We start from the raw sequence: 14,013 nt of genomic DNA, 5'->3' as shown, positions 1-14,013 counted from the left end.
TTTGCGTCAATACGTCGTTGCGTTGCGTTCTAGAACCACGCTTAAAGCCGATTTTCCACTAGGCGAATTTGTTCGCGCGAATCGAACGCGCCAGCTTGTACGCATGTGTATTCATGTTTACGTCTTCCAAATCCTTCTCTACGCATGCGTATTAGCTGACGCCTTCGATTCGCGCGAACAAATTCGCCTAGTGGAAAATCGGCTTGAGGGAGGGGATATTTACAAGCCAAAATCATTGTTATTATATACCTCGTTGAAAATATAAAGGTTATTTATAGAAATAATCAGCTAGGATATTCAATACAAAATGTTGATTGTTCCTTGGTTTACTGCAAGTCAACGATAATCATTTTATCTAAAATGAGGAAAAATATTTTGTTTCTTTTGATTGAAAAGCACCAGCAGACCATATGAATGGGTTTAGCAATACGATGTCGCCTGTCGTCATTATTAATATTATTATTATATGATAATATCAAGCAACGGTTACCAACAACAATCGACCTGGAGTTTCTTGATGAATACATACATACATACATTGTTACAACGACGTATTGACGCAGTGAAATTAAAACCTGCAATGTTTCCAGCACTGTTTTGCGTCGTCGGTTCCCACATGTGATTACGCAATACAGCACATTGCGTCGATACGTCGCTGCATTGCGTTGCGTTCTAAGTGGGAACCACGCTTTAAACAGCACATGTGATGCCTCTTTCCCACGTTCACAACTTTTGCTACGATTCGTAATGGTATCGTACACCAATGTTCATTGTCGGTCAATCGGGGTCCGTCGTAGTGCGCCCAGAATTACATCGTACAATAATATACCATAACAAAATCGTATTTTTCATGTCGTATTTAATTCGTAGTAAAGTATATATTTAGTCAATTTCAAATCCTGACAACGTCATAATGATGCCTAATACAGTCGTAAAGTTACGTGCGACCGTCCTGGCAAGAATTTGAGATAGAACATAAAACTATAATAAAAAGCTGAGTTTGCTGGACTAGTGTTTATTGTTGATCAATTATGAAAATCAATTAACAAAACATCATAATATGTAAATAATCAATGTGCGGTTGAAAGTTGAAAAGTGTTACATACACAAGAAATAGAGAACAAAGCTTTCAAAAATCATTATTATTGTCATTTATATGCATGATATAAAATAAAATAGGATAAAGAGTTCGTATAATGGCAACCATTTATATTATTAAATGAAGAAAGAATTTACGCGACACGTTTAGACAAAACTTAACACTATTAAGACCATTATTATATTATAAGCTGATAAACCACACCAACTATTGTCATTATCATGAAGTAAATATTGGATATTTTGTTCTGATATCTAGTGATGTTATATTCTAGAGACCCGTCTTTTTTCCGCTTCGTCGACGTCTATTTATACTCAGTAATCTTCTTCCCCGGAACTTGTTAGCCCCTTCATAGACGTTGTTGTCATTTATGGCATTCATCGCATTGTTCTAAGAAAAATATATATATATATAGTAGTTCAGTAGTTCTGATAAGAAAAATCGCTTCGTAGACTAACTGGTCTACTGGTCATTGGAACTACTAACTATAAGCCTTATTTTTCAGTGTAACCAAATTTATTATTATTTACACCCAACAAGCACTTCGCGAGTTGATCACGTGGTTTGAAGGGTGCGCGTGCGTCAATTTTTTCCACGTCTAGCTATCCTTCATTATAATGGAAATAAATAAAACTCATTTATTAATATTACAAAAAATAATAATACTACCTCGATGTCTGCCAAGCCTTCAGTTGACGTAACAACCACTGACAGTATCAGCAGAACAGCAACACAGACCAACGATTTATTCATGATGGATAATTTAGGTTGAAGTATCCTGTAGTAGTACTGTGTACCTAATAAATGGAGAAATGCTGTTGAAACAACTGTAAAGCTCCAATACCCTAAACATAAAAGAACTTTTGATCAACGCGTATTGATCGAAACGTCGAGAAACTCAACAGTTCTTTTCAGACCTAATAAACGTGGTGTACCACAAACTATATTAACATTTTATTTCGCCATGCAAACCATCAAACAATAAAAGACCGGAACTTTGACATCTGTAAAATATACCTAATTAAGTAAATTAATCTTCAAAAACTAAAATGGTAATATGAACTAAACTAAATGATCACTGCTCGGCATGTTAAAGAGAATGTATATAAAATTTAAAAACTTACGTCTTACTCTAGTGATCGACCGACTTTCCACTACTAACAATTTCCGATGACGATGTGGCTTTTTGTGGGCATTGTCGATTTCTGGACACCTGAAATGGCTGCCTTTGATTGGCTGTACACATCTAAACGTGCATTTTATTTGAAGGTCAAACAAGTTACTCTATTATACAATTTCACAAAAGTTTTAATGGCTGATAAAAAGATAAATGTATGCGTTGGAGTTCAATTATTTAGGTTGAATGTATGTATTTTTCTCGCTTTGTCATCCGTTAAAGAGTACAGTTATATTACGCTTCCCTGGACAGGCTGCTCTACAAGAATCAACAGATTTAAACACAGGAATTATTATTAAATATGGATATACACTTTTAAATCAGTGACATGCTTAATAATACTTTAGTATCAAGGTACATCTTTTAAAAAATAACACGATAAAAAAAGCACTTCGTAATAATTTAGCTGTCGCACTTTGTAATAACTGAGCTGCCGCACGTTGTAATATATGAGCTGGACGCATGCACTTTGTAATAACTGAACTGCCGCACGTTGTAATAATTGAGCTGCCGCACGTTGTAATAACTGAACTGCCGCACGTTGTAATAATTGAGCTGCCGCACGTTGTAATAACTGAACTGCCGCACGATGTAATAACTGAGCTTCCGCACGTTGTAATAACTGAGCTTCCGCACGTTGTAATAATAATTGAGCTGCCGCATGTTGTAATAATTGAGCTGCCGCACGTTGTAATAATTGAGCTGCCGCACGTTGTAATAATTGAGCTGCCGCACGTTGTAATAATTGAGCTGCCGCACGTTGTAATAATTGAGCTGCCGCACGTTGTAATAATTGAGCTGCCGCACGATGTAATAACTTAGCTTCCGCACGTTGTAATAACTGAGCTGCCGCACGTTGTAATAATTGAGCTGCCGCACGCTGTATAATTACTGTAACACTATATTGCATTTTGGTATTGCAGTATATTACAATTATTTCAGTGTTTTATTAGCATACTTAATGGTTGTGAGACTGGAGACGTAATACATGAGTTAGCATACTCTGGCGCGACGATTGCCTTTCGGAATTTTAGCTACGGTGTGTGACAAAACAATGAAGATGTGAAACAGTTGCTTGATCTATAATTTTAATTCAATAAAAAAAACAATACAATAAACAAAAGGCTAATGTTTTGTTTTCTTGTGTTTAGTTTTAAAAACACAAAAATAAATTAATGTAATGCATAATTATTAAAAATAACACTAAACATTAGGCCTATGGCTATAATAATTCAAACGTAAACGTATGAAATAGCAAGAAACAAAAATACACGCCAAGCTTTTAAAACAAAGTGTATAAATTAGGCGATAAACCACACCAATACGTCGGTAAGTAAATATACAATATTAAAATTGCCAATACAATTCAATTTTAAAAGGGGGACAAATGGTTTATTATTATTAGATGATATAAGATAAAATAAGATCAAAAAGTCGTATTGATAACAATTTATATTATTAAATGTATAGAAAGAAGTTACGCTAAATTGTAAAAAAACGACAATGTACGTTTAATTTAGTAAACTGAACACTATTATTATATTATAAGCTGATAAACCACACCAACTGTTATCATGAAGTAAATATTGGAATATTGGATGTTTTTTTCTGATATCTGGTGATGTTATATTCTAAAGACCCGTCTTTTTTCCGCTTCGTCGACGTCTCAGGATACTAAGTAATCTTCTTCCCCGGAACTTGATAGCCCCTTCATAGACGTTGTTGTCATTTATGGCATTCATCGCATTGTTCTAGAAGAAAAGTATTGAGAAAAAGAAATCTAGTTAGATTCGCTGTACCGTCATCGTCATCATTAAGCTTGGTTCCCACTGATGGGACGCAACGCAAGGACCTAAACGCAATACAAGCGAGTTGACAGTCGAATAAATCTATCACCTGTGATTGGTCAAATTCCTTATGTTGCGTTACGTCGTCGAGTTGCGTCTCTAGTGTGAACCAAGCATTATGTCGAAAAGTATTGCTGGTTATCCTGTGCTGATTTGGACGCTGTTTTTCATTTGTTTACATTCTTGTCGGATGTTCATAGGCCTGGTTATATGATTTCTTTGGCGTTCCATACCAGTCCTTCCAGTGTAACTTAACCACGAAGAAGAGTGGACGCGTGCTCAAACTAAATGATTAACTTAACTTTAACTAAACAGATTCGTTTTGCGCTTGTTGTGTTGGTGACGCCAAAGAATCGCGCGCGTCACGAGTTGGCCGGACGTACACGGCCGCCATTCCACTCTTATGATAACAAACATATGAAAAATCATTTATCAATATTACAAAAAATGATAATACTACCTCGATGTCTGCCAAGCCTTCAGTTGACGTAACAACCACTGACAGTATCAGCAAAACAGCAACACAGACCAACGATTTATTCATGATGGATAATTTCACGGTGATGATTTCAATTCGAAGTATCTATAAAATAGAAATTTAAATTATGTTCAAATTAAACTGTCTAATAAATTATTACAAATGAATGTAATAATTACACCTGTTCGGTCGCGGTTAGGAAACAATAACAAGAGCCCATTAATATCAGCCTGGAATCGATAGACAACCAAAGCTGTGTTTTTTGTAACTTGAATATTAACAACTTGGATCCATCTATCGTGGAATACAAACGGAATCACACAGGGCGTTTACCGGCGCTGGAATGTCTCTTTTTTTTTAATATACGTGTTTTCAGCAATTAAAATGTTAATATCAGGGAATACTCTTCTTCACACTCCTTGTCACATACGAACTGAACTGACTTAAACAACGATCAATAAAAGACAAAGGTGGATAAAATGTTCAATTTCCGGCATTTTGAAGAGAAGAGTGAATATTTTAAAGCTACGCCAACGAAACAATAATTTATGTTTTTTTTCATAGCGTAATAATACTATTATCTAATACTTACCGTGTATTACTCTAATGGTCGCCTGGTTCCCGATGCAATTGTCAAGGACGTTGCGACTTTTTGTCGTAAATACTGCACTGACTACGGACATGGCTACTTTTGATTGGTTGACTCCTCTTGTATAATGAATGTGTAATGACCACATCTATTATCTGATTTTCATAAAAGTTTGAATGGCTTATAACTATACTATAGATTTTTACCTTTAATTAATTATTCTAGGCTATCTCAAGTTTGTGGAACATAATAATATATAGTTTCTCATCTTTGTTTGTGCTTCCCGAATTTACCGAATCGCCTCGGGTGAATCATCCCGGATTCCCCTGAACAATTAAAAAAATGAAATATCTATTATTATTTTGAAATAATTAAATTTTCATTTTTTTTACAGTGAAATCATGAGTTTTGTTGGTTTTTTCGGTGGAAGTAAATGACTTAGTTAAAAATATCTTTAAATGTAGAGAAAACAGTTAATAAACCTAAAATCGTAATATCTGGAGAGAGCCAACACAAATCTAAGCCAGAGGAGGAGGGGAAAAAAGTATAGCAATATAAAAAGTTATCAATAAAGCCTAGAGAATAAGTGGAGGTACTGTTCAAGTCAACGGTATATTAAGCCTCAGTCTATACTATTAAACTATTTTGACAAAAAAAAGCTTGCTGTTTCGTTACAAACTGCTAATTCAGATTCGTCATCATCCTGAAACAAGATATAAAGTAGATGTTTGTTTTTGTGAAGACATAAAAGGAAACAATATTCTATACTGTACAACAAAGACCTTTAAGGAAGTATAATTTAGTATTACATGCTATCCTGTATGTTAACCACAATTAATAGAGAATACTTCTAGTTTTATGAGCTATATGACTCAGGCAAGGAATTACTGTTTAGGTTTCGAACTTATAGTAGCGAGCTTTCGACTAAAAATGATTGTTTAATCTATTGTATACAGCACAGATTCATCTTTTTTATAACATTAACGTCTCCTTTGTCTACCCTCTTGAAATAAAGTGCCGTCTTCATCTATAGCTCTGTTTACACTATCAAAATTCATGTTAAAACTGGTGATATGCCCAAATTGTAGTGATATGACATCATCATGTCCATATATGGGCACATCACATTTTTTTCACATCAAAGTTTGATAGTGTAGACAGAGTATAAGTTGTTCTTAATACGTCTGTTGGACAATTGAAATGCTACAATAATTCGTTACTACCACCAGATTGCAACTACAACAAGTAGTCTTTGAGAAGGAATCGACAATTGGTTTCTAAAAGGTCAATATCTAGTCAAGGATAAGTTTAGCTTTCTAAAGATCTCAAAATTAAAAATTTGTCAGGCTGTACATTGCTTTTGTGAATCGAGTGTTAACACTGTATAGATATCTATTAGTGTTAGTGGGTTGGCCTTTATAAAAAATCGATCGATATTTCCCCAAACACAACTCGCAGATGAGCTTAGTCAAATTTAACAGGTAGCTTCTCGTTAGTTGTTCATTCAGTCTGTCTGTATTTTCTGCTCTCCAAATTATGCGTTATTATTTTCATTATATATTATATAATATAATCAATATTTTCTAGTAGGCTTAAATGAAAATAATTCGCACCATTTTGTTGCATCATCCGTATATGAACCTAACACACAGAGCAGTAATGTTTAGTTGCCAATACGTTGTTGTTACGTAGCTTGTATTTGTATATTAATGTAGAATCTTTTTTTAGGATCACATCAATAATTTGATTGCATCGGAACACATTTAATCGGATTGTAGAAGTATCCTATATTTAAGCTTGCGAATGTTCTTTTTCTGTTTGTTGATATAGATGAAACTTTCTGAAATAAAAGAAATTGAATTGAATTCATTCGTATTCATACATAGCATTTTCGTCACTGTGATACAAAGGTAAACGTGTTTTTATCCCTCGTTGAAATCTATCTATAGTGAACACTGTGGAAAAGGACCCATTAGTTAAAATCATGTATTGTATTGTTTAAGGGATATTCAACAAATGTTATCTATTTTCATTGTCAAAATAAATTATCTCCTAATCCCAAAATATTTCATATAATATGTCTATTGAAAATAGATTGCAAGGTGTTGAATGATAACATAAAAGGAAAAGTAAAATTATGCTAACGTCAAGCATCAAGAGTCAAGCATCATTCGTCAAGTATTTCGTCAATAATCATAAGACGAAGTGTCCTTAGATATTCCATTTTTGTACTGTTGTTCTTTGCGCGTACCATAGAAATGCACCAGACCGAATCATTACTTTTTAGCCTTACCTGAGTCGGTAGAACGGCGCCTGCCAGTCTCATTCATTTTATTGTAATACAATTTTGATAAATATTTTTAGGTTTTAGGTAAATTGCCAAGGAAAACCACAAGTGACTTCATTCACTATCCTTCCCAAACGGGTGGCAATCTTGTTCACAAGACACTAAACATAATAATACAAAGATGCTGTACATAAACAAGACACGTGACCATTGGATTGATAGCAAAGCATCATAAACACTAAGCCACAACTCCACAATACAGAAATAAATGGTAGAAAGTGCATGTAAAAGAGTTAGGGGACAAATGCGTATTTATAATTATTAGGAATATTTCTTGTAACCAAAACACCGAAGCAGCAAAATCAACAAATATAAACGAATGATTTTTTTTTTACGGAGGGGTGTAGTGATACTTGTCAACAAATAGGAAACGGAGGGGTGTAGTGATACTTGTCAACAATAGGAAACAAGTTGACACTTTTAATAGTTTTAATTTGTCCGATATAAGACTCATCACATACAAAAAGACCTTTAACTACAGAGCAAACAAAAATGGTTGATCATAAATGATGATGATGATGATGAAAAAATAATATATCAAATCAATAAAGTATAGAACTATGTAAATATTATGTAAATATTTGGTTAGGGTTAGTATAGAGTTTGACAATGAATAACAAAAACAGATTCCATCAATAATAGCCAGAAATCAATAATAGGTTTGAACACGACATAATAACTTGGAGCAAACCGATCGCACAAATTCATGAACACAATAATGGATGTGTACGTACAAACCTATCCTTTTAATTATTAAGCGTTGTTTGTTACAGTAAATCAGAACTGTAAAACAGCCACTAAAACCACCCCCAGAACCGCCGTGTACCCAACAGGCCTAATAATAGATTCTTGCATTACACACGCAACCAATTGTGTTATTATTGAAAGGTATTGAATTAAAAAAAAAAGGTAACAATAGAAAAATTGGCATATAACCTTGAACACATTTAATTATCTAGCATCAGGCAATGGAGCTCGTCTATAAAGTCGACGCACTCTGCGTGAAAGTATTGATCCATTGTAAAAAAAAATTTTAGCAGAAAGAAGAAGAATAGAATTACTTAATTTATTAGTCTTGGGTGAATCAGAGAGTTGATAACAACTCCCTGGGTGAATGGTTCAGAGAGTTAACTGGGTGTGTTTATGATTTTAGACCGATCACAAAAGCGACAGTTAGAATGATCATGATTGGGTCAAGTTAATATCGGTACGGTTACGCATTGCGTCTGTGGGAACCGAACTTTAGCCCATGCGCTTTGAAAATAATCGACAAGAGATATGAGAGGTCTGGCTAAACGGCCAGTGCAGGGCAGATCCAGCATTTCTTAAACGAAATCTAAGATTTCTGGAATGGAAAGTGTAATATATTATAGATTTCAAGAAATGGGTTGAGATAAAAATGGTGTTCCATAAATTATGTCATAACTTAGTGCTTCTATCCGATAAATGGTGGGCTCCTCAGTCAAGTGTGATTTAAATACTCTATTTGCATGTAAATAAATGTCTGTCTTATTTTTTTAGTTTGGAATGAATAAAAGCTTGAAATATGAAGGTATAACTTCCTCCATGCTTGAAATAAATCCTTTCTCATACAACAGTTTAATCCGATCCATCGGTTGTGTTAACGCCACCACTAGTTTTACTGTAGGAGTGGCGTAATAAATAAAGTAAATGCACAAACAAACAAACAAACACAACACATTGTAAAAAAAAAGTTGATTTTGCACATTATTTGATAAACGCCTACAATATCAAGGTTTATTGTCAATTTAATAGAAAATGGAGTTTTTAATTGGCATTGTAGGAGATGGGTTTGTTTTAGTTGCATCTGACAGAACATCTGCAAGGAGTGTGTTTGTTATGAAACATGGTAATTGTTGATTAATTCTTTCATTAAATTCAGCATCACTCTCGCTAGCTAGGCTGAACAAGAAACATGACTTGCACTAAACAACACCGGGAAGAAAGAGCTTTCATGGCGTTAGTTTCAGTGGGATTTAAATTAGTGAAATTTGGCCTAGGCCTAGCATATTGAAAAATGGGGTCTAGTTGCTTTAGATTTACCTATAGCAGTTCATGTACAGTCTAGTTAAGTATTGTTTAAAAAAAATGATGAATGATTTGAGTGACAGTCCCAATTTCACCCAATCAATTCAAACTGTTTATACTACTGCTGTGTGTGTAAAATAAAGTTGAAAAATATTAAATACAAAAGTGGAAATGTGGAAAACAAGGCAAGGAAAGGTGGTTGGATTGAGTTGGGAGGGGGGGGAGGGGGAGGTCATATATATATATATATATATTTGTAAATAAATACAGCAGGTGGCCATACAGCATTGGTTATTTTTGTGTGCAAATAACCGACCGCAGAGAGGGCATTTTTCGTGATTGGCTGCAGGTTTTGGTCCGTGACCTACTACTAGTAGTTAATCGCCCTTTATTTTTTGTATTAACCAGTACAATAACCATGTCCTTAGAATATGAATTAATATATGTTTTTACTTTTATTTATTTTACAGATCAAGACAAAATGTTTAAGCTTAGTGATAAAATTGCGCTGTTGGCAGTTGGCGATTCTGGTGACACAGTTCAATTTGCAGAATTTATTCAGAAGAATCTACAACTTTATAAAATGAGAAATGGTAGGTAAAAGTTTGAATGTTCTAAAGGCAATAAATCAATTACTTTATAATTAACTAGATAATCCTAACATATCTTGGTATTATAAGGAACATTTGAGCTCTAGTCTAAGCTCTGTCACAAAAATAGATATGGACTTATTCTACTCTTATGACCGTGGCCATTTATTCTACACTTATGACCGTGGCCATTTATTCTACTTATGACCGTGGCCATTTATTCTACTTATGACCGTGGCCATTTATTCTACTTATGACCGTGGCCATTTATTCTACTTATGACCGTGGCCATTTATTCTACTTATGACCGTGGCCATTTATTCTACTTACGACCGTGGCCATTTATTCTACTTACGACCGTGGCCATTTATTCTACTTACGACCGTGGCCATTTATTCTACTTACGACCGTGGCCATTTATTCTACTTATGACCGTGGCCATTTATTCTACTTATGACCGTGGCCATTTATTCTACTTATGACCGTGGCCATTTATTCTACTTATGACCGTGGCCATTTATTCTACTTATGACCGTTACCATTTATTCTACTTATGACCGTGGCCATTTATTCTACTTATGACTGTTACCATTTATTCTACTTATGACCGTGGCCATTTATTCTACTTATGACTCTTGATGTTTATTCTGCTCAGGTTATGAACTATCACCTCATGCTGCAGCCAACTTTACTCGCAAACAGCTTGCAGATGCTCTTAGAACTCGGGTATGTACAATGTGTTCTACAAAAATACCATAGATAAAAAGAAGTCTTGTATTGGATAATACTAAAACATAAGTAATATTGCATATACATTTAATATATACTTCATGTTTAACAAATATATACATTCACTCTATTATAGTACAGGTACTGTATGTTAGTGTTAATGGTTAAATACAATTTTTGTATATCCAAAATGTCTTTTGTGGCCATGTAAATTGTTCTACCGCAGTTACTGAAGGTAACCACATTTTTTTAGTCTTAAACCTAGTTTCATTAGCAAATCTGAATGACCCATAAACAATAAAACAAACTAAAATGCATTATTACATGTAAACAAAATGTAGTAACTGCAGTAGTAAATTAATGTTGATGTGACACCTACAATTTCATACATGTATCTGCTGAAATTATTATAGTTAGCGTATTTTGCATTGTGTATATTTGCATTGCAGTCGGCATATCAGGTGAATTTATTAATGGCAGGGGTAGATGATAAGGACGGCCCATCATTATATTACATGGATTACCTAGCATCTCTCAATCAAGTTCCATTTGCTGCTCATGGATATGGCTCATTTTTCTCGCTCAGTGTATTAGACAGATATTACAAAAAAGGTTTGTATCATTTGTTTTAGTTCATAGTAATAACGTGTAATGTAAAATTGGAGTAGTTGTTATAGCGCCCTCTATTTAGAACATAGAAATAGGCCCTCTATAGGAGCCTCCTAGGAGTTGTTGATAGCCGAGTGGTTAGGACACTTGACTGTCATACAGATAGACCCGGGTTCAATTCCCGACAACTCCCAGTCCACTTGGCTGTAAATGAGTACCTGGTTGAAAATACTAGGGAGAAAAAAAGGCAGCGTGGAAAGGAACTGGCCACCCTACCACATAATGCCGAGGCTTAGTACAATGAGCTCCTAACAGCTCATTCCCCTACGTTCAGAGAACACGTGACTCACCTTTACCTTTATAGGAGCCTAAATACCCAACACAGGGTGGAATCTCTTTTTTTTTTGACGTCCAAAAGTTCTTTTTAGCATTAAAAATGCATTTGGAATGCCACAATTCTGGAAACCAGACATATGTATCCAGTCTAAACGTATCTGATGATGTATCTAAAATATTAAAAAACAGAATTCTAGTTCTGACTTCCTCTTGTTAAGATGATGATTAGATACCTTATACACACAACATAGATTCACATCCTACCCTGCACAGGGTCCTGGGTTCTCAAACTAAAATAGAACTCCCATTAGACGTCTTTAAGCCTGTGTAGAACATCTTGTGTATATTTTGTGTTGCCACCTCTGAGAAGGATAGTGAATGAGTGCACTTATTAAGATCTGTCTACACTATCAAACTAGTTTGACAAAAAAAGCGTGATGTGCCCAAATATGGTAGTGATATGCTTAAATATGGTAGTAATATGCTTAAATTTGGTACTACTGATATGCTTTTATGGTAGTGATATGCTTAAATATGGTAGTGATATGCTTAAATATGGTAGTGATATGCTTAAATATGGTATTAATATGCTAAATATGGTAGTGATATACTTAAATAGTGTAGTGATATGCTTAAATATGAAAATCATCATGTCCATATTATGGGCACATTACATTTTTTTGTCGCATAGCGTTTTAGACTTTACAATATGCCTAAATTCAGAATAATAATAATAGTTAATACAAAGTAAACATAAACAGTACTAGTCGTTATCGTTGTATTTTGACAGGTTTGTCACAAGATGAAGCGGTAGAACTGTTGCAGAAAGCACTCACAGAAGTACAGAAGAGGTTTATTGTCAATTTACCGTCATTCCATGTTCGAATCGTTGACAAGGACGGTATACATGACCTACCTACCATGCCAATTGCAAAATCCTAAGGCATAATGATTTTTCTACAAAATATAGTTGTTTGTCATTAAATAATTTGCAAATACACTGGAATCTGTTTATTATCTGGTTTTAATTTTCAAAATTAGAGCTTTTCTTTGAGAAGCTTCATACAAGGACTGAAATAGTTTACAATTTTATTTGTTCAAAATACAATGTCTACAAACACCTGAAAATATGTTTTGGCACTATGGCCAATCCCTATTCAGGTGACACCCCTAGTCAGGTGACATCCCTAGTCAGGTGACATCCCTAGTCAGGTGACCCCCCTACTAAGGGGATTGATTTTCCCCCTAATAAGGGGTTCTACTGTGTGCCTAAATACAACTTATAATCCTTAAATACAATTTGAAACAAATGAAATGTGTCATGCAGTTGAGTAATGGTGTATGTTGCATAACAGCAATAGTGTTGTGGTAATCACTACCTGTCTAATACATACAGGCTTTGTGGTAATGGTTATGTATACTGTACATCAGCTATGTGTTATCTACAGTAATCATCTGTATCATGTTCTACAAGTGTATGTTTGACAACATGGAATTTTTTCCTGTTATTGTTACAGCCTAATTTAGATCTTATTAAAAACTTATTTGTACAGGAACTGTGTCTCAAATTCTTTATTACAAAGTTCTTAAACACTGTTATATATGAATGAGCAGCGCACTTATAGCATTTCAAATTCTTTATCAAATACCGTTAGAACAATGCACCATCTCCGTCTACACTATCAAGTGTGAGTGAGTGAGTGGCCAAGCGGTTAAGACAGTGGAACCGTCATTACGTAGCCATAACATCGGCATGGGTTCGAGGCTCACTCACTCCATGGTTCTGGTGGTAGAACGAGTCTTCTCGGATAAGGACTATAAACCGTAGGTCCAGTGTACACATCTAGCTCGTGTGCACTTTAAAGAACCTAGTACATCTTTCGAGACGAGTAGGGGGTTACCCCGGTGTATTAGTACATCACAGCCACTGATCACCAACTGGGCCCTCTGGGAGACCAGTCTTTGACTGAAGAGGTTACCCAGTATAAATATATATTTCAATTCAATTCAACTAGTTTGACAAAAAAGTCAAATATGCCATCATCGTGTCCATATGGGCACATCACATTTTTTGGTCACATCAAGTTTGATAGTGTAGTAAAGCCGCGTTTCCACTAGGCGAATTTAATGGATATGTGGAAAACCGATTTTAAACGCAGACAA

At 34.8% G+C, this 14,013-nt stretch overlaps 1 protein-coding gene and 2 long non-coding RNA genes across 3 annotated transcripts; 1 reads left to right on the top strand and 2 right to left on the bottom strand.

The window, feature by feature from the left end:
• Window positions 1–1,390: 1,390 nt before the first annotated feature.
• On the bottom strand, window positions 1,391–2,336 carry LOC140062889 (uncharacterized). Its single transcript, XR_011847543.1, has 3 exons — window positions 2,224–2,336; window positions 1,769–1,896; window positions 1,391–1,489 (listed from the first exon to the last, which is right to left on the bottom strand). It is a non-coding gene; the product is annotated as an uncharacterized lncRNA (long non-coding RNA).
• Window positions 2,337–3,424: 1,088 nt separating this feature from the next.
• On the bottom strand, window positions 3,425–5,245 carry LOC140062890 (uncharacterized). The gene is made up of 3 exons (XR_011847544.1): window positions 5,194–5,245; window positions 4,584–4,706; window positions 3,425–4,027 (listed from the first exon to the last, which is right to left on the bottom strand). It is a non-coding gene; the product is annotated as an uncharacterized lncRNA (long non-coding RNA).
• A 3,991-nt stretch (window positions 5,246–9,236) lies between these two features.
• On the top strand, window positions 9,237–13,400 carry LOC140062125 (proteasome subunit beta type-2-like). Its single transcript, XM_072108183.1, has 5 exons — window positions 9,237–9,407; window positions 10,057–10,179; window positions 10,832–10,902; window positions 11,355–11,517; window positions 12,641–13,400. The coding sequence occupies exons 1-5, from the start codon at window positions 9,317–9,319 to the stop codon at window positions 12,790–12,792; spliced, it is 600 nt and encodes a 199-aa protein (XP_071964284.1). The 5' UTR covers window positions 9,237–9,316; the 3' UTR covers window positions 12,793–13,400.
• Window positions 13,401–14,013: the final 613 nt, after the last annotated feature.

This window comes from Antedon mediterranea, chromosome 11 (genome assembly GCF_964355755.1).
Source record: "Antedon mediterranea chromosome 11, ecAntMedi1.1, whole genome shotgun sequence".
Classification (NCBI taxonomy): Eukaryota; Metazoa; Echinodermata; class Crinoidea; order Comatulida; family Antedonidae; genus Antedon; species Antedon mediterranea.
Note: the sequence above shows the minus strand (reverse complement) of the source record. Positions and strands in the feature narration are given on the sequence as shown.

What these genes read in the sequence shown, in the direction of transcription:
- LOC140062125 (XM_072108183.1), top strand. Translation starts at nt 9,317, where the DNA reads ATGGAGTTTTTAATTGGCATTGTAGGAGATGGGTTTGTTTTAGTTGCA. An exon ending in TGTGTTTGTTATGAAACATG is followed by an intron (nt 9,408 to 10,056) that starts GTAATTGTTGAT and finishes TTTATTTTACAG; the next exon opens with ATCAAGACAAAATGTTTAAG. An exon ending in AGACAGATATTACAAAAAAG is followed by an intron (nt 11,518 to 12,640) that starts GTTTGTATCATT and finishes GTATTTTGACAG; the next exon opens with GTTTGTCACAAGATGAAGCG.